At 43.1% G+C, this 23,899-nt stretch overlaps 1 protein-coding gene across 1 annotated transcript in view; it reads left to right on the forward strand.

Annotated features, from left to right (window-relative positions):
• The window catches only part of Snx30 (sorting nexin family member 30), a 104,220-nt gene that overhangs the window by 57,354 nt on the left and 22,967 nt on the right, over positions 1–23,899 (forward strand). The window contains exons 4-6 of the mRNA XM_027943034.2: positions 7,138–7,296; positions 10,301–10,496; positions 11,379–11,578. Of these exons, the coding sequence (XP_027798835.2) occupies positions 7,138–7,296; positions 10,301–10,496; positions 11,379–11,578 (555 nt within the window). The remainder of the gene's footprint in view (positions 1–7,137; positions 7,297–10,300; positions 10,497–11,378; positions 11,579–23,899) is intronic.

Here is a 23,899-nt window from a genome sequence, read left to right on the forward strand (position 1 = left end):
ACACACACACACATCAATAGACATATTAAGTACTTTATAAAAAGTAGAAATAATTAGATCCTAGAGGTTTGGAGGTCTTTGGGCAGTTTGGGTCATAAAACCCTTTGGAAAGAGACTGATTTGTCCTGTAACAAAGTCCTTGTTTGAAAAACTTCTTAGCACTACCAATTTTCCCGTTACCATTGTGTCTTCCAACCTTTCCCCCCCTTGGTTGTACGTGCTGTGAACATACTGGCCATTTCTTAGCTTCGAAGGTGGGAAAAGCCCTGTTGCTAGGGTTGGGGTACAAATGATGGGACCGTTCTTTCCCAGAGCATCTCCTCTTTTCCCACCAGGTGTCCCCTCTGCTCTCCAAGCCTGAGGTTTTCCTTTTCTATCTTCTCATCACTTAAAAGCATGCCTGAAAAGTGAACGATTGTTTTTAAACAGTTGGAGCTGTTTCTTAAATTAGAATCTTAACTTGGCAAAATTGGCAGCTAGTGAATCATTTTTTAAAATAAACTTTTTATATGTCAGAACAATTTAAGAATCACAAAATTATTGTGAAGGTAGCAGAGAGTTCTTATATATTTCACACCCAGTTTTGCTCATTATTAACATTTTATATTAGTATAACACATTTGTCACAATTTATGAACCAATCATCATTACTGTTATTTTTGAACATTATTAACTAAAACTACTTGATTCAGAGTAGTTTTGCCTGGTGTCATTTTTCTGTCCCAGGATCCCACCCAAGACACCACATTATATATCCTAGTCACGTCTCCTTAGGTTCTTTTTGGTTTTGACAGTTTCTCAAGCTTTCCTTGTTTTTTTGATGATGGTTTTGAGGAGTACTGGTGAGGTATTCTGTAGCCTGTCCCTCAGTTGACCTTAGTCTCAGGTGCTTTTTGGGGGGTTAGATTGGAGTAATGTGTCCTGGAGAGGAAAACCACAGAGGTAAAGCGTCATTCCTGTTGTAGGTATCTCTGTGGTTAACCTGCCTCACCTGTCTGGAGGAGCCGCTTGTTGACGTTCTCTTGTTCTCTCCCTTTCTGTCCTGGGCTGGGGATGGAAGTGCCCTTTATGGGAGGCCCACAGTGTGTTCCCCCTCCTGGCATCTATTGCGTTCACCATGTGGAGCTTGAGATCAAAGGCTAGAGAGCGACACCTACTGGTGGAACATAGTGGCACTCATCCATCCACCCTGACGCATGAAGCACAGGCTTTTGACACCATGGAAATCTCCAGAATGCCCAGGTGGATGCAGATCATCTCCAAGTATGGTTTCTTATAGTCTGAGTAGAAACCGTGAGTAAGAACATACTATAGAAGCCTGCAGAACCTTAAATTTCTTCATGAATTCTCAATACATATCTGAAGAAGGAGATTTAATTTAGGAGAGCATCTCTGATTTAAATTTTAAAGTCAAACCAGAAGCAAAACTTTGTTCCCACAAAAATATCATTTTACAGAAACTTTATTGGTGTATACAAACTGGTTTATTGGTCTATAATTCATATATCATACCATTCATTCCCTCATTTAAAATGTACAACTCAAAGGCTTTTAGTATAATATTCAGAGTTTTGCCACCATCAGCAAATCAACTTTAGAGTGTTTTCATCACCTCCAAAAGAAACTTTGAACTGCTTAGCTCTTGATTCCAAACCCTCTATCTCCCCAGCATCTAGTAACCTCACCTCTGCTTTTGTCTCTATAGATTTGTCTTTTCTGGGTATTTCACATCAGTGGGATGATAATGATGCACTATGTGACTGTTTGTGACCAGGTTCTTTCTCTTACTGAGCATTGTGTATTCAAGGTCATGCATGTTACAGCATCTATTTCTGCTTCATCCCTGTGTTTGTCTATCCACTCACCCTTGATGAACATTTCAGTTGTTTTGCTTGTTTGGCCATTATGAATACTACAACCGTGAACATTGATGTAAGACTTTTTCTGTGGCCACATGGTTTTGTTTTTCTTGGGTGGATACCTAGGAGTGTAATTGCTAAATCCTAAGTAATTCTGTATTTAATTTTTTGAGGAACTACCAGTCTGTGGCATATCATTTTATATTCCCATATGCAGCTCATGGGAGTTGCAGTTTCTCCACGTCTTCATCCATAATGGTAATCATCTGTCTTTAGTTGTATTCATGCTTTTGAGTGGAAGGTGATGTCTCACTGTGGTTTTCATGTGCATTTCCCTGATGGCTAATGACGTTGGGCATCTTTTCAAGGGTTTGTTGGACATTTGTGTGTCTTAGAGCGGTAGCTATTCAGATCCTTTGCCCACTTAAAAATTGGCCTTTTTTATTATTGAGTAGTCGTATTTTGGGGGAGGAACTTCAGCAACTTTTTAAATCACGTGGGAAACTTTAGGGGCGTGGTGGTGGGTTCCTGGTTTGTTTGACGTTTTGTGTCTGCCATCCCAAGTCAGCTGTGGTTAGAAATGTTTGAGCATGCCTGAGCTTGCCAGTGCTGCTGCTCAGGTTAGGAGTGTGAAGATAAAATCCCCACTCTGAAACCTGGGCTTCATTGAAGCCATGTGAATTGGTAGGTCAACAGCCAGCCAGAGGGAGGCTCTGGGGAGGCACCGAGTTCTTTGATTTGCCTTTCCCCGTGGGTTGTCATAGGCTGCCCTTGTTTGCAGTCCCTGTTCTTCTGAACCTAGTAACCTTTGGAGCTCTGCTGGAGAAACTCAACTCTCTGCTTCCTAGACCCGCCTTTCCTTTGCCTGAGTAGAATTACAAGATGGTTTATATTGATTGGACTTTCTCTCAACCCAATCTTTTCTACTTTATCTTAATAAATTCTGTCCTGTTGAACAGTAGCTTCCCTCTCCCCTTTATGTGGTGCTGGGGATTGAACCCAGGGCCTTGTGCGTATTGAGTATACAGACTACTACTGAGCTACACCTCCGGCCCCTGTGTTTTACGGTGCTGTGACTTTAAAAAATATATATTGCTTTGTTCCTCAGGATTCTTAAAAGCCAAAGAAATAACCATATGTGCTTAAAATGTCATCTTGAAACCAAAGTGTGTGAGTATGGTTGTCGTCTCGTAAAAGCACTTCACTGTGTTTTTCTGTATTATGTAACAGTTGGAGCCACCCAAAAGTATTTATTGCTACTGTTTTTCCCTCAGTGTTTTCTTTAAGCTTTATTGAAGTATAATTGGTACACACAAAAGAACCATGTGTGTCTTTAATGCCTACAATTTCATGAGCATATGTGCACCATGATGCTATCACCACTTATGCAATAGACACCCACCACCTCCAGAATTTCCTCGTGTACCTTTGCTTGTGTGCATGTGCGTGTGTGTGTGTGTAGAACACAACACTAGATCTTCCCTCTTGATAAGGTTTTAAGTGCAGAACACCACTTTATTCTTAGGCATCATTATTTCATAGCAGGCGTCTAGACCTTGTTCATCTTGTATGACAGCAACTCTACACTAGTTGAAAAACTCCTCATTTCCCCTTCCCCTCTTTCCCTGGAACCTCTGTTCTGTTGTTTTGTTCTGTGTTTGCTCAGTGGTTTTAACCGTGCTCCATTTGCCAGTGCAAATGCTAGTTACGCAGCAGAGAGACTGCATGATAAAATGGGCAGGCGTAAATTCAGAAGATGAAGTGAATGTAAACACTTGACTGTTTAATTTCACTTGGAAGTTTTCTTCATTTTTATGAAGGCACTTTATAGGAGGGATATGTTTGCATTTTCTCTGCATTCAGTTTTCTTTTAGGTTAATACTCACAGGACTTAAGGAGAAGAAATTTGTAATTCAGTGACTTTTTCCTAATATGAAATGATCAATAAAAACTACACCTTCATTTTCTAGTTCTCTTTTCTTTTGGTACTGTTAAATATACATACTTTTATTTTTTTCCAGTAGCTAAGTTAATAAGTAGTGAATCATTCATCGAACTTTCAAGTAGTTTAAATTAAACCAGGCTTGGCAATTATTCTTCATGGGGTCAAGGTTTTTAATCTTGATGTTCCTTTATTTATTTAAGAGTTATTTTTGTCTGGTAGCAGTATTTTCTACTAAACTGAAAATCATAGGAAAGGATAGGTTTGTGTCATGAAGTGGCTGTGCACCAAGTATTGGATTGTATAGAAGAAACAGTTCAAATGCTGACAAGAAAAAGTTGGGTATTTCAAGATTGAGCAGTGAAGCTTTGCAAGACAATCATAGAGGTTCAGAATGAAAACATTAAAGCATTTGTTTATGTGTATCTTTCAACTGTCCTTTTATAATGTTTGTGAATGCTTTATAATTATGTAATATGTAGTAAAGCAATGTCAGTATAATAAATAAATGTACATATTTTGAAGGAAAAAAAAAAGATTGAACAACTAAAATATTTGTCCAGATTTCTTACCAGAAATATAGTGTTTCAGTGACAATCTGTAGGAAATATGCTTTTATTTCAGAGGTTGCAAAACACTTTTATAAACTAGTATAGAATATATGTCAAAAGTGTTTTTTCCAAATACACTTGATTGTATTTCACTTGGAAGTTTTCTTGGAATATCAGTACTTCAAGGCTAAAGCTTGAAAGATTTAACTGTAATGTTTTGCAAGTAGGATTTATTTATTTGTTGTAGATTCCAAACACATATCTGTACATGTATTTAGTTTTTAAAAGCTTTTCTGTTAGCAAAAATAACAAATACACTAACATAGATAGATTTGGTGCATTGAGCCCCCACCATGGCGGTCTATCAGTCAGGGCCTATCTTCCTTCATTTCTTTTCACTTTCTGAAACCTGCTCCAGGTCCTATTTTTTTTAAGTGGCCTAAACAACGCATATTTTTTTTTAGAGGTCAAAAAAGTCCACGAGCAGTCTCATGGGCTAATGTTGAGGTGCAGACCAGGGCTGTGTCCATCTGAAGCTCTAGGGAAGGATCCGTGCCTGCTTCTTCCAGCTCTTAGAGGCACCTGAGTTCCTTGTCTTGTGGCCTCTTTCCATCTTTAAGGCCAGCTGTGTAGCCTCCCCTTGTCCCTCTGATGTCTGATTCCACCATCATATCTACTTCTGTTAATAAAGGCCACCACTTGAGCCATTTCATGGTGTGTAGTTGGGTGGCTTTTAGGCCATCATAATGTTGCATGACTGTCACCACTGTTCAACCCAGAACATTTTCATCACCCTCAGGATACCCCATGCCCACTGGCAGTCACTCCCCATTGCCCCCCTCCCAGCCCAGCTATCATGACTCATGCTGCTAGGAATATTCATTGTACAAGATTTTGGTGTAACGCTTTTTTTTTTTTTTTTTTTCTTTTTTTGCTAACTTGGCTACACACCAGGGAATGGATCATATGGTAATTCTATGCCTATGCTTAATTTTTTTTTTTTTTTGGGGGGGGGGGGGGAAACAGCCCAACTGTTTCCCGCGGCAGCTGTACTATTTTATATTCCCACCAGTAGTGTATAAGGATACAATTTTTTCTATGTGTTTTCTTGCACTTGTTTCCTATTTTCTAATAACCATCCTAGTAGGTATGAAATGGTATCCTGGATTAAAAAAAAATTTAGCCTTAATGATCCATGGAATTTCTACCCTGTGTCCTATTCCCCATTTTGCTTCTGTTTTCAGTGTTCACAAATTTAACAACCACATCTAGCATTTGTTAGGCCTCTCCTGAGTGCTTGGAGCTGTGTTGAGCTCTTGAACACATGATCTCACGTACAGACTACAGACACACTTGACTTCACCATAGCCCAGGTTCCTATGCACAAACAACCAGAAAGTAATAAAGATGAGGCTAAGAATTGGCGTGTCCCATTCAGGATGTTTGAAATGAGGACAGACAAATTCCCAAAGCCATGTACTTTTGGGAATAATAACACTTATTACAGAAGGAAATCATTTGAAGAAGTTGTTTACCCTAGTGTTCCTTTAAATAATAAACTCTTGGTTCAATAGATGTAAGATCATCGGACTAACTCTTAAGAATGGACGGCTAATTCAGGAGGCTCTTTGTTTTGTGAAATGAGGCACAACCTACCACTATGTGCTCCTTAGGTCTTCCTCCCAAGTCCTGTTCAGCAGAATCAAAAGACAATTTGCCCGACTGACTCCTGACATAAGAACAGAAAAATGGCCACATAATTGGGGGGCTAGAAAGTCATTGTGATCATCTGAAAGAGTGGTTTCTGCATCAGATGTGGAGAGGGCAGAGAAATGCAGTTTTGACAGTGCAGTGCCAGAGCTGGCTTTTCTTTGGGTTGGAGGGAAGGTTGGGGCTTGAGAAATCAATGGAAAGAGTGGAAATCAAGTGGCTCTTTTCAAAAAGATGGAATGAGACAGGAAGTTGAGTGGAGAAGAGGTCAAGTCAAGGGATGGTTGGATTTTTTTTTTTCAGGTAGAGAACCAACCATATTTTTTAGACTCCAGGAATGAAGCTGGATGAGCAGGAGATGTTGAAGATACAGGGAAGAGAAGGTATAACTAATTGAGGGTGACAGGGGCATCTCGGGGAACCGATAGGTCAGGGACAGAGATGAAACACACATTAGCTTTGGTGAAGGGTGTGCTGTCCACAGGCACCGGAGAAGCAGAGTGAGGGTGGTGCCGGGTAGACAGCTTTCTGTGGAATTTCCATTTGCTGCTGAATTTCCTGAGGAATTTCCTCAGGAATTCCCATGTGCTGCTCTCATACCTGGTTCCCACTTTGGTTATCTGCTTAGCACAAAAAGTTGGGGCATGAGAGTGGCTGCCTGTAGGAACAGGAGAAGAACTGACTGGAATAAAGGAATTATCCTAAAGGACAACTGTACCTTAGTAAGACAGATCCCGTGGTGCTTTGGTTTGGGACACCTGGCTGGGTGGCCTGCACCTCTGACGAGTGCTGCATTTCCAGTCTTCTACCCAGGTGTGAGCTCCATGTGGACTTCTCTGCATTTCAGGGGCTGTTCTACAGCGTTTTAGTCCTTGCGTTATGAAACTGAGAGGATAGTTGTGATTGCTCCATCTACCTTTCAGAAATCTTTGTATCAATGACCACATGAAGATCCAACTGATCAAGAAATGCTGTTCTTGGACAGATGGGTGGTAGGAATTATTTGCGAGCTTGGTGGTTTTTCCCCTGTACTGCCTCATCAATTACTGTGATATTTTTCTTCATGTTTCCGTAGCCACTTCCTGAGAAGTTTGTGGTGAAAGGTGTTGTGGATCGTTTTTCAGAAGAGTTTGTGGAGACCAGAAGAAAAGCTTTGGATAAATTCCTAAAGAGAATCACAGATCACCCTGTGCTGTCTTTCAATGAACACTTTAATGTTTTCCTTACTGCTAAGGTAAGGACACGGTTTTGTATATTCCTTCCCCAAATTGTCATTCATAGGCTCACCCTTCCTTCCTCCCTCCCTCCCTCCTTCCCTCCCTCCCTCCTTTCTTTCATTCTTTCTTTTTTTCATCCATGGATTGAATCCAGGGTACTTAACCACTGAACACATCCCCAGCACTTTTTAAAATATTTTATTTAGAGACAAGGTCTTGCTGAGTTGCTGGGGCTGGCTTTGAATTCAAAATCCTCCTGCCTCAGCCTCCCAAGCCATTGGGATTACAGGTGTACACCACTGCGCTCAGCTGCATAGGTGCTTTCTTAAAAGCAGCTTTGATCTCTCACAAGCCACCTGCATGAATGTGCCCTTGTAGTAGGTTTTATAAATTGCTCGGTTTTGGGGGATGGGGGTGCCTGTTGGTATTAGCGTGGTTTCTATTTAGGGTGAAACCAGATCTTTTCCCTCTTGGACCTTTATTTTATTTATTCATATGTGGTGCTGAGAATTGAACCCAGTGCCTCACACATGCTAAGCAGGTGCTTTACCACTGAGCTACAACCCCTTGGAATAGCAGTGGAAGTCAGAATATTTTCACTTGCCAGAAGCAGAGATAAATGTTTACTTAAGCTCTCCTGGAACAATATTACTGGATTAGGCCAGTCTCACCAACAGTGGGCACAAAAGGGAGAGAATATTTATTAAGTGTTTGGTAAGGGCATTCTGCACAAGAACCCTGTGTGTAATTGCTTGTAGCCTTATTTTACAGATAAGGATACTGACGTTCGGGGCATTTGTACTTGTCAAGTGACATCACTAGGACCTGAAATTGGGTCTTTGAGGCTCCTGAGGCCACACTTGCCCTCTGTGTCATACTGCCTGACCATAATCCTGTTCTTATCAGGTGTGCATTATTCAAGCATTTACCAGAGAAATCTTAGAGTCCTACATATGGCCTGAGACTGTATATCCAGACTCAGGTTGGTTGGTTACCAGCTTTTCTCTGCCCTTCCCTTTTGGCAAAACTGGCCAAGAGAACCTGAGGTGATTCTGCAGAGTGGGGCACTTGCTTGGACCTCGCACTGGCTTTCCCCGCCCGCTGTGTTTAGTTTCAGGTATCAGATTTTCATATGAAGGCTGTGTGTATTATGTTCCCTGTTGGCAAGGGTATTGACGAGCACATACTGTCCAATTTTTTTTTGTCAAAATTGTAAAATATGTAGAGAATACATCAGTAGATAGTTAAGACTTTAGTGACGGCTTCATTCTCTCTCTCTACTTGGCAGAGGCCTTCAGTTTAGTTTTGCTTTTTAACCTCAGTTGGCATTTATCCTTGTCGATGGCATCTCATTTATTGTTGTTTCCTCCCCATCCATCCGCCCCAGGCCCCCCTGCCCCCCACCGCCCGCCACAGGTCAAACGTGTACACTTTTAAAAAATGTGTTTCCTGGTGAACTGATCCTCAGATATAGTTTTTTTTCAAGGTGTACTCAAAGTGAAGTCCATCCCGTTCTCCAAAAATGTAGTTCATTTTCTTACCCATGTTGCAGGTCATGTGCCCCAAAGGACCTCAAACTGCCTTCTTTATGGAATGAATGAGAAAGGGGTGGGGTAGGTTGGACCTGTGGTCATTAAGAATTTGTGTGACAAAAAGATGGTAAAGATTGTGTGTATGGGGGCGGGGTTGAGAGGGGGGCAGGGGAGGGGAGGGGGGTAGGTACAGGTAGAGGAGAGAGAGAGAGAATATGCCTGTTTATCTGTAGGCCAAGCAATATGAAAATGATTTTTAAAATGTATAGGGTCCTTCCTTTTCTCAGTAAGAATCCAGCTTCACATGAGTGAATCCAGGAGAGGTGCCTTTAAAACAGAACAGATCCAACCTAGCTCAGTATTGCTTCTGGTGGTATGGTGGTGAGAAACAGACTCCTCATCCATTTCCTTTAAAACTGTTTTTGAAGGCACTGCTAAGTGACATAGCACAGCCTGAAGATGCTGTCTGTCCCTCTTAGAGTTTGGTGATGGGAGGAAGCACCTGGCAAGCTCATGTGCTTTTTAAAGTTCAGATACAGTGTGTCATGCCACACGACTAAACTGGTCAGGGTCACTCCAAATAAATTTTGGTTGACTAAATAAGACACAGAAAGTACCTTCTTGGGTTCAGTGACCGCTTCTCAGCCACAGATCCAAAAAGGAGGGGCAAGGCAGGCAAGAAAGAGGAGGAGCACGCCTTGAACCCCGGTTTTACTGGGGAGAAGGCATTCAAATGAGGCAAGGGGGAGGGTTGCAACAAGTGGGTGTAATCCAACCCCTTCGAGTGACGCCCACTCCTGGAGCTGCACCTCTCTTATCCGAGCCGAGGTAAGGTCCAGTTACACAGCAGTGTTCAGAACCTCTTTACTCAGGACTTAAAGGTGTGTAACACAGCTCCTGTCCAGAGTGGGTTCCAAGACTCAGTGAGTTTCCTGTTTTCACCTTGACCTACCAAAAATTGAGGGTTAAGGTGTTGTGTTGTGACAGCATCGGTCCTTGCCTGAGTTTTCTAGCAGTGCTCTGCTCACCTTGCCTGCTTACACCCTCTGCTCTCTGTTCTCCCTAGGTGGCTTCAGTTGGGGTTTACACGAGTGCGGGGGATGAATGGCAGAATCTCAGCTCTTCAGTTTTGCTCATGAAGGCAAGATAGGGTGTTTGTTGTTGTTGTCATTTGAGACTTTAAAAATCATGTTAGAACAGTGCCATGTTTGAAGGGCAGCGTGCTCAGATGAGTGAAATAACTGCAGGGATTGGAGACCAGCTCTGTGGACAGGGGTCTCTGGATAACTCTGTGTACAACCAGGATTTGAGTGTGGTTGTCCTGATGTCAAGGAGGGGACACTCGTGTGTATGTGACCAGGTCCTCTATCTCAGCTCCTTGTTTTCCTAGTCTTCCATTTCCAAAAAAGAAGCTGCCTGGAGAAGCTGGCCTACGTAGCCCAGCCGTGTGCGTGATGGTGTGCTTTGTGTTTGTTCATGTCGTCCTTAGGACCTGAATGCCTACAAGAAGCAGGGGATGGCACTGCTGACCAGAGTGGGCGAGTCAGTCAAGCATGTCACTGGAGGCTACAAGCTGAGGAGTCGGCCCCTTGAGTTTGCAGCTATAGGTGAATACTTAGACACCTTTGCACTCAAACTGGGAACCATCGATCGAATAGCCCAGCGGATCATCAAAGAAGAAATAGGTGAGCTCTTTGTTGAGACCCGATACCAAGCAAATAAATATGAGAAAAGGAGCTAGTTGTGACTAGAGCATAATTTTATACTCCATTCTTTGTCCCGCATCTCAATGTTTGTTTTTCCCATGCCAAACAACCGCTTCTGAGCCTCCTGGTTAATGATCAAGCTGACACAGGAAGCAGGCAGGAAAGATTCTTTATCAGTTGCCATTCTTGGTAATTAAACAATGGCAACAGCATTCTTATGTCCTGACAAGAATCCTGGTGACAGGTGGGGGGGGGGGCGGTGGGGAACACAACATTTTTTTTTTCCTTTTGGTGCCTCTCCCCTCCTTTACCCAGAGGTAATGCCCTGTGGGGCCCACAGAAATAGCTGTGGGCACTGTCCATTCTTAAAGGTCATGAATCTGATGGGACAAGATGTTGGGATGACCACAGTGAGTGAGTCAACTTATGGAAGACCACATCTCTTTTAGGAATATGTTTTCTAAAATTCCATTGTTTTTTCCTTGTGAATGAGTTGTCCACCCCTCCTTAAACACCCCCTGAACCTTTCTGAAAGTCTATTAAAATACTGCTTCCCTGTATGGGGAGGCAACTGGTTATAGTTGAAGATGTTTGGGGGTGTGGCTCTTTCCAGTTTTCCCCATGAAGCATCGTGGTCCCCATTAACAGAGGCCTGGATATCCTGATATCATCAGGTAACATCCGTTTTCAGAGGTTTTAAGAAGTCACATTGGAAACAGTGCTGTGCTCACAGGAGAGTGTGGTCAGGTGGGTGAACGGCCAAGGAGACACATTATCATGTAGAGTGCTCTTGGCTGTGGTGATCACGAGGGATGGCCACCCAGCCAGACTGTAATTAGTCCTGTCCTCTGCCCCTTGTAGAGTACCTTGTAGAGCTGAGAGAATATGGGCCTGTGTACTCCACGTGGAGTGCACTAGAAGGTGAGCTGGCTGAGCCCCTGGAGGGTGTGTCGGCCTGCATCGGAAACTGCTCGACAGCCTTGGAAGAGCTGACGGATGACATGACAGAAGACTTCCTACCTGTGCTCAGGGAATATATTTTATACTCTGACTCCATGAAGGTAAGCTGGCTTGCTTCTTGTGCACTTAGGTGCTTTCTCGGTAATAGTTGTTATCAAGAAGTAATGGAGATTGTAAGCTTTTTGTCGAAGGAACCGCTGAGCCAGAATACAACAGACACTAGTATGGCAATATGTAAATCAATGGATGTGTAACTGATGTGATTCTGCAATCTGTATATGGGGTAAAAATGGGAGCTCATAACCCACTTGAATCAAATTGTGAAATATGATATATCAAGAACTATGTAATGTTTTGAACAGCCAACAATAAAAAATTAAAAAAAAAAAAAAAAAAGAAGTAATGGAAAAAAAAAAGTAATGGATTGTTGCCTGCTTGCATGTGGTACACATTTCCTTCTTCCTAGGAGGTCACAGGTATGTGGACTGACATCATGGGACATATAAATAGAAAACCTGGTGAACCAGTTATGTGAATTAAATGAAGACAAAAAGTTTGGGAGAAAATTTTCTTTTGTAGTGCAAGGTATTGAACCAGGGACCTTGCACAAGCTAGGCAAGTACTCTACCACTGAGCTACATCTCCACTCAAAAAATTCTTATTAGTGTACTCTGAGAATTCAGGGAGATAAAGTGTCTCTTCAATAAGAAGAGGATGTTATGGAAAAAGAATAATTAGATAATTAGAGCTCTTGGGAGTTTAAATATGCTAAAATAAATTTGAGGGGTGAAGTTGGAAGATGACACTGAAGAAATCTTAGAAAGTAAGATAAATAAAAAGGTAGTTGAAAAGTAAAACAAAAATGCAAGTTTTCATATAATAGAAAGTTAAGAGATTAGAGGATTAATCCTAAAGGTTCAATATCAGACTGAGAAGAGTTCCTGAGTGAGGGAATAGGGAAAACTTAGGAAAGGAAATTATGAAGGAAACAATACAAGAAAATTTTCCAAACTTAAAGACATAAATCTTCATTTTGAAAGAAGATGCTAATTGCCCAGAAAAAGGAATGAAAAGAGAACAACCCAAAGTATATTGTGAAATTTAAAAACAAAAGTGATATGATTTTGAAAGCCTTTGAAGAAAGAGGGAGGTGATAAAAGGAATAAGAATCAGAATGACGTTGGTCCAGCAGCGATGGAGGAGAAAAGACAGAGGACCTACGAGGACAAAAGATTTCTACATCCAAAGAAGACATTTGGCATTTGTTTTTTAGGGATTGGCTAGCTTCACTTAGCATAATCTGCTCTAATGCCATCCATTTCCCTGTAAATTCTATGATTTTGTCATTTTTTAATGCAGAGTAATACTCCATTGTGTATAAATGCCACATTTTTTTTATCCATTCATCCATTGAAGGGCATCTAGGTTGGTTCCACAGTCTAGCTATTGTGAATTGTGCTGCTATGAACATCGATGTAGCAGTGTCCCTGTAGCATGCTCTTTTTAGGTCTTTAGGGAATAGACCGAGAAGGGGAATAGCTGGGTCAAATGGTGGCTCCATTCCCAGCTTTCCAAGAAATCTCCATACTGCTTTCCAAATTGGCTGCACCAATTTGCAGTCCCACCAGCAATGTACAAGTGTACCCTTTTCCCCACATCCTCGCCAGCACTTGTTGTTGTTTGACTTCATAATGGCTGCCAATCTAACTGGAGTGAGAAAATGCCAAATGTCTTCTTTGATATAAGGAGAGTAACTAAGAACAGAGTAGGGTCGAAGAGCATGAGAAGAAGATTAACATTAAATAGGGATGAGAGGTGGGAGGGGAAGGGAGAGAGAAGGGAAAAAGCATGGAAACGGAAGGAGACCCTCAGAGTTATACAAAAGTACATACAAGAGGAAGTGAGGGGAAGGGGAAAAATAATACAAGGGGGACAAACGAATGTCAGTAGAGGGGGCAGAGAGAGAAGAGGGGAGGGGAGGGGAGGGGAGGGGTGATAGTAGAGGATAGGAAAGGCAGCAGAATACAACAGACACTAGTATGGCAATATGTAAATCAATGGATGTGTAACTGATGTGATTCTGCAATCTGTATATGGGGTAAAAATGGGAGCTCATAACCCACTTGAATCAAATTGTGAAATATGATATATCAAGAACTATGTAATGTTTTGAACAGCCAACAATAAAAAATTAAAAAAAAAAAAAAAAAAAGATTTCTACATCCAACTCTATATGCAGAGTAAGGGTGGAGTTCAGGATGGAATGCTTTAAAGCCCACACCAGAAACCTCCCGCACATGCAGAGACTGGTTGAAAGCATGGCCTCATGGCCTTGATGGTGGCACCAGTTAAAGAGAAAAATTTGTCTTCCTGACAACAGAAAAGGCTATGCAGCTCAGTGTTGAACATCCCTAACTTCCCTTCCTACTTCCAGAGGAGACCTCTGAATTATTTGTCTGTCTTTGGGGCATTCCATTAAGATTGACCTACCAGGGACTGCTCAAATCTAGTGAGAAAGCTATCAGTCAACTGGGTTGTAAAATTGGAAAATCAGAAAAAATCATAGAATTATGAAGATATTGTATAGTTTGAGAAGGGGAGTAAAAAAATGAATCAATATTTATAAAGACTTTAAAAATTGTACTGTGGGAAATTTCAAGCATACACAAAAGCAGAGAGACTTAATAGTCTGACAAAATCCCATGTACCCATCATCCTAGATCTGTCTTGTTCTATCAGGTGTGAATGTGTTAAGGCTCCTGATCCATGTTAAAGTGTGGACCGTGGAAAGTAGGGTCCTTTCCTGGTAAAATGAATCACAGTCTCACTGATACCATGAAGCAGCTAGTAAAAGGTTTTCAAAGGTAGGCTCTCGCCTGGATCTCACGGTGATCAGGAAATTGGTGTGAATTTCCTTACCTGTAGGATGAAATTGGTGCTGGTACTAGGATAAAGTTCAGGTGTGAGATCTTAAGCCCGAGACAGCTTTGTTGGTTATCATTGGAACAGAAACTGAAAACCAGAAGTTCTGGCTCCAAATTGAACAGCTCATTTTCCTCTGCCTTTTTTAAAAATGGAGGTACACACATTGCATGTTTAATCCTGCAATTGAAACAAGTATGAAAGGCCTGTGACTTACTTAAAATGAACCAAAATATTTCACGTTACTTATAAAGTAAGAGTGTCTGTTTTTGTGAACAAACGTGTTTTTACAATCCCTGGGGGTGTCTCTGGATTTGTCTCTTATACAGACAAAGGCTTCCTTCATCAAAATGCTCCTTAACCTTACTCAGGCTTTTTATCCAGTGCATGCACGGCATTGGATATGATAGTCCAAGTCACTTTGTTTTTACATGTGGCAAGAAAGTTAGTACTTAATATGTATTTGTACTTGAAGCAGGATTTTGAATTGTCATTTTGCAGGGATTTATCTGGCATCTTTATTGAAACATTATTACACTGTGAAACATAAGCTTGTGTGAGTAATTGAAGTTATACATCAAAGAAACATGAATTCACTCTCTTTCTTCACCCCATGTGTGAGGCATGTGTAATGTGTTTCTTGTTTACTGAGCCTGAACAGAATTGCAGTCAGGCTAAGGAGGCTGGGAGAAGGGATCATGCACAGTGCTGTCTGGAGAGGGCAGAACAGTTGACTGGCCATCTGTGACTCCCAGGCTTTGTCCCGTGGTGAGCTGAGCTAAACTCCGTGAGAGAGGCCACCTGCTGCCACTGTCTGCAACTGGAAAACACCTCTGCAGAGTGCTCTGTGTCAGACAGAAGTGATCTGACTACAAAACCAAGACTACATTTAGGATTGTCAGAGTCCATGTGGCCAGGACTAAAGACATTGGGACAGTGATAGGTGTCTTCCATGGCTCTCCTGCCTGTGAACATTACTGCCACCCCACTTTCTGTTCCATTCCACTCTTTTCCTCCCTGTCCCCCTCCTCTTTCTTTTTTGTGCTGGGGATGAAACCCAGGGCACTTTATCACTGAGCCACATTCACAGCCCTTTTTATTTTTTTAGAGTCTTACTAAGTTGCTGAGGACCTCACTAGGTTGTTGAGGCTGGCTTTGAACTTACCATCCTCCTCCCTCAGCCATCTGAGTTGCTGGGATCACAGGCATGCACCACAACACCAAGCTGAACTTTGCTGCTTTTTAAGAATTCTTTTTTTTTTTTTTTTTTTAATACTGGGAAGTGAACCCAGGGTATTTGACCACTGAGCCACATCCCCAACCCTTTGTCTAATATTTTATTTTGAGATAGGGTCTCACCAAGTTGCTTAGGGCCTTGCTAAGTTGCCGAGGTTGGCCTTGAACTTGTGATCCTCCTGCCTCAGCCTCCCGAGCCCCTGGGATTACAGTCATGTGTCACCATGCCCAGCAAGAATTCTTAGCTAACTTATTTCCCTCTCTTTTCCTCCCTCCCTCCCTCCCTTCCTTCCTCTCTCTTTCTCCCTCTCTCTCCTTCTCTCTTCCTCCCCTTGCCCAAGGTCTTGCTCATGCTACACAAGCACTTTGCCACTGAGGTATGTCCCCAGCCCTTTTTAAAAAAATTTATTTTGAGACAGGGTCTTATTAAGTTGCTCAGGCTGGCCTTGAACTTTCCATCTGCCTGCCTCAGCCTCCTGAGGAGCTAGGGTGACAGGTGTGCTCTACCACACTCAGCTTCCATTTTATTTTATTTTAAAAAAAATATCCACTTATTTCTTGGTTGTAGTTGGACACAATACCTTTATTTTCTGTATTTTATATGTGGTACTGAGGATCATACCCAGGACCTCGCACGTGCTAGACGAGCACTTTGCCGCTGAGCCACAACCCCAGTTCCTCAGCCTCCATTTTAAAAACAATTTTCTGATTTGTTTAGACATAAGTGAGACAGACTTTGCTATCACTATGAGACCTAAAATTGGAGGAGAAGGATTGCTGAAGACCTGGGTGTGACATCTTCCTTAGCAACTGCCGAGTAGGTTTTGGAACTGAGATGAGTCCTGGTTTGGTTTCAGTGCGGAGTCTGATGTGGTCACGTTTTGTCACCTTTTTACCTTGGTTTTGGGTGAATCAAAGAATTTCTCCTTGTCATTTGAAGTTAGTGGATTTTGCCTTAGAATTTGTTGAGGGTTGATTTGTCCCTAGGTGGGCTTCTTGAAGCTCTCTTCTAGTAGGACTGTGGTTGGGATCCTCTCAGGGTTTGAAAGGACCCTTGGGATCATTTTGTCTAATTAGTTCATTTTGTTTAAGGAAACAGAACCCTGTAGGTAAAGCTTTTCTCTGTTCTTTGGCCACAGACATTACTCCCTAGTGGCTAGTCACCTAGTAGCCATGTGTTCACTACCTGCCAAGAGGAAACTAGGTGATCTCTGGCTTTTCAAATCTGTCTCAAATTGTATCTATTTAAGGACGATTGTGGCTGAGTACATTCTGTTCTCTTTGGAGATGGAGAGAGAACATATCAAAAGTGGGGTTGTTAGAGGCCACGTGGAACAAATGGAGCAGTGAGATTTTCAGGCAGGAAACAATGAGAACAATTTTAAAGATGGTTGAAGGCCTGTATTCCAAGGATGTGTGGAGAGAGAGAGCGCATGGAGCCTGTTGGGGAGGAGCCCTCAAGTCACACACCCTGACACACAAGGGCACATGTGAGCCCTTGGATGTATTTGCACAGAGAAAATTTCATTTATAGTTTTACAGTACTGGGGATTGAACTCAAGGCCTTATACGTGCTAGGCAAGTGCTCTATCACTGAGCTACATCCCAGTCTTTGGATTTTTGCACCCTAGGGAGTATGTGTGTAAAATGTACTCAGTGTAGTGACAGGCAGAGAAAAAGCATCTTACCAAATTCCTGGCAGTGCTTCTGAGTTTATTGGGGTCATTATGCCCAGGCCAGGAGGCAGAGATGCTTTACTTAAGAAGGTTCAGACTGTCACCCTGCCTTATCCATGGAAGAGGGCCAACAAGTATTTAACTGGATTTGATGGTTTAGTAAATTCAGAATATTTACAAATGTATAACTGTTGTATGTTGTGTGTCTTGTTATTTTCTGGAATAGGCTTATCTGTAAATCCACAAGTATCTTATCCTGGAGGTCTTGGTGGATGCCGGGGTGAGGTGTGAGGGTCTGAAGGAAGTCGGGTTATCAGGGAAAGCCATGTGGAGAAAGTGGCTGTGGCTGAGACCTGAATGTCATGGAGGAGTTCACCATGCAAGGGTCGGAGGGTGGAGCATTTGAGGCAGAGGGAATAACTGGTGCAAAGCTGTGAAAGCAGAAATGAGCTTGTCTTTGTAGATCTGAAAGGCCAGTAGAGCGGAGGCTAGGGAGCAAGGTCAGAGGTAAAGTCAGAGAGCTGGGTAAGGCTCATGGTCTTGTGGGTCAGAGTCTGGATTCTATCCTAAGAAACAGAAGGGAAATCTTTTCGTTTTATGCAGGGGAATTGTGGGATGCAATGTTTACTTTCAGGAGATAGCCAGGGCTCCAGTATAGAGGCTAGATAGTCAAGAAGAGTAGGGGTGGGCCTCGGGACCATCAGAGTAGAGGTGGGTGGGACCTTCAGGAGGTGCACAGGAGCCTGGGGTGGTAGTGCTGGGACTATAGTGGTAGAGCAGTGGATGGATTTGGAGCCTATTTTGGATGGAAGGCCAACTATACTTGTTGTATTAACCCATTACTTCCATCATCCTATGTATAGGGCATGTATAAAAACCTACAGAGTTTTATAGGACACCCATGAAATTGATCAATTTAAGTTTTCTTTTTTTTAAAGGTATCCTGTATATAGAACGATAGGACATAATGTTTTAACATGAAGTAAGAAAGGGAGGAACTGAGGTTTTGGGCTTCAGCAATTGAATACATAGTGGTAACGTGTATTGGAACGAGGAAGTCTAGGGAGGAACAGATTGGGCAGTTGGGAATCGAGTTGTTTGGCCATGTTGAGTTAAAAAATACCCATTAGTCATTAAAATGGAGATGTCATGGCAGTTGATGATGAGTTTTAGTTCAGTAAAAGAATAGGAATTTGGGGGCCACTTGTGTGTGGACGAGTTTTAAGTCTGCAAGGCTGAGGGAGCTCACCTGGGGAGGTGAGAGCAGGGCCAGCAGAGAGTTCAGGATTGATGGTATTTAGTGGGTCAGTGTCTGCCATTAAGAAGAAGAACAAGGAACAACGGGGTTGATCCTGAGGAGGACTGTGGTTGATGTGGTAGGAGGAAAAAAGTAGAGGATCACTTCAGAGAAGTGCTCCTAGGAGAATGGGGTGAAGGATGACGGAGGATTTTAATGGTGTGGAGGTCCTGGAGGTGTGGTGCAGATGTGTTGGCTCTGAGCTGGGACGCCCTCCACAGCACCCTGGGAGGGTTCTTCTCCAGTTCAGGTGTCTGCTGCTTTCTACAGCCTGTCCACCTCTGGGCCACGAGGTGGCGCTAATGAGACAAAGTACAGGGACGTTGCCAGTTTATGCTTTGGGTTTTCATTGCCTTTCAAAAACTGCATTGAAGATTTTTTCTGGAAGGTTGAGTTGTTAAGCAAAAAGTCCTCCTTTCCGAACAAAAGTGAATAGAGAAATCGAGGGGCTCATTTCTTACAACTTCAGGTGAAAACACGAAGCAGGATGTGAAATGTGCTTGATGATCTTGAAGGATTTTTTAAAAAAAGAAAAATATCAAAATTAAACTCATATTCTCAGTGATGATGGACTGAGTACACATTTAAACTACTACTTTATGAAACCCTACCAAAATGGCACTGGAAGTGAGAGAGAGAGAGTGTGTGTATATAATTTTTTTTTTTGGATGTATGGTGCTGGGAATCAAACCCAGGGTCTTGTGCATGTGAGGCAAGCACTCTACCAACTGAGCTGTATCCCCAGCCTGACAATGGAAGTATTAAAAAAAAAAAAAAAAAAAGCAGCAGCAGCAGCAGCTGGGTGTGTAGTCCCAGCAACTCAGGAGGCTGAGGCAGGAGAATGACAAGTTTGAGGCCATCCTCAGCAACTTTAGTGAGACCCTGTCTCAAAATTTAAAAAATAAATAAATAAATAAAAAGGGCTGGGGATGTGGCTCAGTGGTAAAGCACACTCCTGGGTTAAATCTCCATTACCAGGAAAGAAGAAGCAACTGCCCCCAAAGAGCAATAGGCAATACAATATGGGAACCAGAAAGCCAACTGAGAGAAGTTATTTAGATGACTCAATACCCCCCTCCCCGCCCCAAATTCAAGGACTAGAAGTACACACCCCTCTGGGACAGGGAGTTGGGGCTGAAGAGGAGTTGAGAGTCTGAGAATCAGTTAGTGCTTCAGATTGTCTCCTCCCTCCTCACACAGGGAACACTGTCCCTTCTCCATGCGGACTAAACGGGCACATTCACTGTCAGAGGTAAAATTAGAGGGGCTCTGAACAGAGGGACTTCAGGTACAGTTGAAGGCATTCAGGGAAAGGTTACTGGAAGTTGAGGTGTCATCACTTTCCCCTGCGAGGCTCCCAGCTTTTTGTCTTAACAGGGAAGGATGACAAGAGAGTTTCCTAGAGCCAGGCACTGTGGAACTACCTGTAATTCCAGCTCCTCCAGAGGCTGAGGCAGGAGGATTGCAGGTTTGAGACCAGTCTGGGAAATTTAGCAAAACTCTGTCTCAAAATAAAAAAAAGGTCTGGGGATAGAGTGCTCCTGGGTTTCAACCCCCTGTATGAGGGGTAGAGGGGGCATTTCTAGAAAATCTGAACAAGCCAAGAGAAGAGACTAAGAATACTGATATTGGTGAGGGGTGGGTGAGGGAGGGTCCCCCATGAAAGGACCAATAGACTCCCTTCTAGAGAATTGTCAGCAAGCCCTCTATGTGCAAAAAGCAAGGGTTGCCAGATGTTTAAGGGAAGATTCTAGCATGAATATCAGAAGTAAAGACAAACAAGATAAAGATTGAGAGGGGAAAGTTCCTCCCCCACCACCCTTTTTTATGTTTATTTTTGTAGTTGTAGATGGACAGAATGCCTTTATTTCATTTGTTTATTTTTATGTGGTGCTGAGGATTGCTAAGGCAAGCACTCTGCCGCTGAGCTACAGCCCCAGCCCAAGTTTCTTCTCCTTTGATGAAAAAAAAACAAAAAAATCATTGGTATTCCCAGAAAGAGAAGTCACCACCATACAATAAGAATTTTTTAAAGTTCAGAGAACAATGAATTTTTGGAAGTTAAAACCATGATAGAAATGAAAAAAAGAGAAATCAATAGAATTAGAAGAAAAAGTTAAAACTATGTATAACAAGAAACAGAAAGATGGTAGCTAGAAAAAAACATGAATATGAGGGGACCTTACCATAAGCCTAGCATCTTAATAACAGAAGCACAGGAGGAGGAAACAGAGGATGGGAAACATCAAAGGAGGTTGGAAATGAAGTAAAAAAGTATTGCCAATTATGTCTGAGAGAGGAGATTATGGATGGTGCGCACCATTTACATTTTTCTTTATTTTCCAAATTAGCAAATCTTCAATTAGGGGCCCGTGTGGTTTCTGTATTATAACATTGCCCAAGGGCAGTGAGCTCACAGGTGGTCTCTCTTTCATGCAGTGAGTGTCTAGAAGGAGCCTGTCTCAGGAGCAGCCTGAACTCATTCATTTATTCAGAAATTGCGTGTCCGCCCGGACCAGTCATGCGTTCTCCTGACTGCAGGAGGACACTCTCTGAGAGGGCTGCCCTGAGACAGATGTTGTAGCTTTATCTCAGGTGAGCCTCTTTCTTTGAACACCCAGCATCCTGTAGGCACTGCTCCTGGGTCTTTGGCATACCAGGGCTGTTGGGTTCGGCTAAGCTGTTCTTGTTGCTTCATGTACTCTCCATCCCTGCATCCAGCTGTCCCTCTTCCACAAAGATTGGAAGCTTAAACAAAACCTCAGGGATGGAGGAGGCTTCTCGGCAGCTGCCACCTATTGTTCTGGGCATCCGAGGACTGCTCTTTCCCCTCCCACGGTTTCTGGGCCCACAGCTTTGCCAGGGGCAGACACAGCATGAGTTCTGGGGAAGGAATATTAAGTTTTCCTGTAGATACTGACCATTGTGGTAGTGTTTCCTCTGTGTGGAAAAAAATCCAGTGGCATCCCTGAGAGCCAAACCACAGAAAATGTCTGTGATCTGACTGTTCCAGACGGTTGTCATTGTGGAATAAAGGCTTTTGCCATAAATTGGTCCTGAATGACGTGGTTGCAGGCCTCCTAATAGCTATTATTAGTTTTTTGTAAACATTTGGATGACAGATACTATGTTTCCAATTCTTTGACTTTTTTTTTTTTTTGTGGTAGAAAAAAGTCAGACAGGTCCAGAAATTGATAAGCCCACATGTACCCAGCCAGCTGACCAGTTGGCCACTCACAGCCATCTTATGACTCTCTTTCCACCCACTCCCAACATCCCCTGCTGCCTGGATTATTTTAAAGCAAATCCCAGACATCATATCATTTCATACAAAAGTATTCAGTATGTATCTCTAAAATACAACTGTTCCTTAAAGAAAAAGAACCACGTTGTCATCACACCTATGAAAACAAAACCCAGTTCTTACTACGGTCATGTATCCAGTTAGTGCTCGTGTTGTCTCAGCTACTGCTTTCATAGTCCCCGCCCCAAAACATAATCCAAATAAGATCCAGACATTGGCTGAGATGTTCCTTACATATTTTAAAATGTCTTTCCATCCACTTCTTTTTTCAACTCACTTGTTAAAGAAACTGAGTCATTTGTCCTGTCTTAGTTTGAAAGGAACACTGAAAATCATGATGAAAGGCTCTGCATTTAAAAACAGGCATGGTCACGCATGCCTGTGATCCCAGCGCTCACGAGGCCTAGGCAGGAGAATCACGAGTTCAAAGCTAGCCTCAGTAATTTAGCAAGGCCCTAAGCAACTTAGAGGACCCTATCTGTAAATAAAAACAAAAAGAGGCTGGGGATATGGCTCAGTGGTTAAGCACCTCTGGGTTCAATCCCTGGTGCCAGCCCCCCTACCCCTCAAAACAAAACAAAAACAATGTAGTGACCAAGAGAAGTTTATCCCATATTTCTAAAGTTGCTGTCTCCGTGTGAGACCCTTCACACCCTCCTTTCTTGTTTGACTTTTCCCTCTGGAGCCACCTAGAGCTCCCTCATGCCCTGTCTGTTTACTGGTTTGTTCCCTCTAGCCTGAAGGTCTGTGCATAAAAGGGTTTTGTGTGGTGTTCTTTGCTGAAACCCCGCCCTGGGATAGGCAAGGGAAGAGGCTTTAAGTCAGAACTGGATGACATGGCTTAAGGAGGAAAGTGTCCCCGCACTTCACCTTTTTGATTTGTCATGTCTGTTGGAACCAGATCCCTATGAAGTTCTGTGAAAGGCCCAGCTGTCCCTATCTTGTGCTGGCTCCTTGGTGATGGAGGGGCCTCTGTGTGGAGATGACGTGGTCTGTTTCAGGCTTGGGTGCCATCTGATCGTCACAGGCTGGTTTGGCTGGTTTTACCTGCAGAGGCTGCATGTTTGGGGTGGGAGCCCATCCATCCTCTCGGCCTCTGGCCAACAGTGGCCAGAGATCTCTCCACAAGGACAGTCATCTCCAATGGCTTGTTTCTATTCCAGATGGGTCCCCTGGCTTTCTGTGTTGTGCTCAGGTTGTGGAACCCTAAGCTGGAATGTAGCAGGAAGAGGCTGGACAGGTCACTGCTGTGCTGTCAGCCAACAGTGGAGCCTCAAGCAGGCCCTGCCATTGTCGCTGTACCAAGCCTCCTTGTCTGGAAAGCAGGGATAATGGCCCACAAGAACCCTGCAGAGGCGAAAGGTGACACAGGGATGTTAGCAAGATCCTCCTGCCAGCTGCACAAGAGGGCAGCATTCTGGCTGCTCCAGGGGAGGCCAGGGCAGCGGAGGCTGAGGGGAATGGCCAGGCTGACTGGGGGAAGGGGATGTGGCTGCATCTTAGGGCTCCCTTGTCTTCTTTGCGGGGTGGCAAGAGGAGACTCATTTAGACTGTTTTAGTTCTGTGGGGTGGGTGTATCTCCCCACCCCTCTCCCAGGGGCCCTGGCAACCTCATGGGGTCACATGGAGTAGAAAGCCCCACACTGGGCTGGCCGCATTCCAAGGCATTGTCTTTGAGGTTCTTGCCACACAGGCACAGCGAATGCCACTGCAGCAACTCATCTCCATTCTTCAAAGTGCTGGACTGGTGATGTGTGTTGGTGGTGGTGGTGGTGGTGGTGCTGCTGCTGCTGCTTCTTCTTCTTCTTTTTCTTTTTTTTTTTTTTTTTAAAGAGAGAGAATTTTTTAATATTTATTTTTTAGTTTTTGGTGGACACAACATCTTTATTTATTTTTATTTTTATTTTTATGTGGTGCTGAGGATCTAACCCAGTGTCCTGTGCATGCCAGGCCAGCGCGCTACCGCTTGAGCCACATCCCCAGCCCA

The sequence above is a fragment of the Marmota flaviventris genome, chromosome 13 (assembly GCF_047511675.1).
Source record: "Marmota flaviventris isolate mMarFla1 chromosome 13, mMarFla1.hap1, whole genome shotgun sequence".
Classification (NCBI taxonomy): Eukaryota; Metazoa; Chordata; class Mammalia; order Rodentia; family Sciuridae; genus Marmota; species Marmota flaviventris.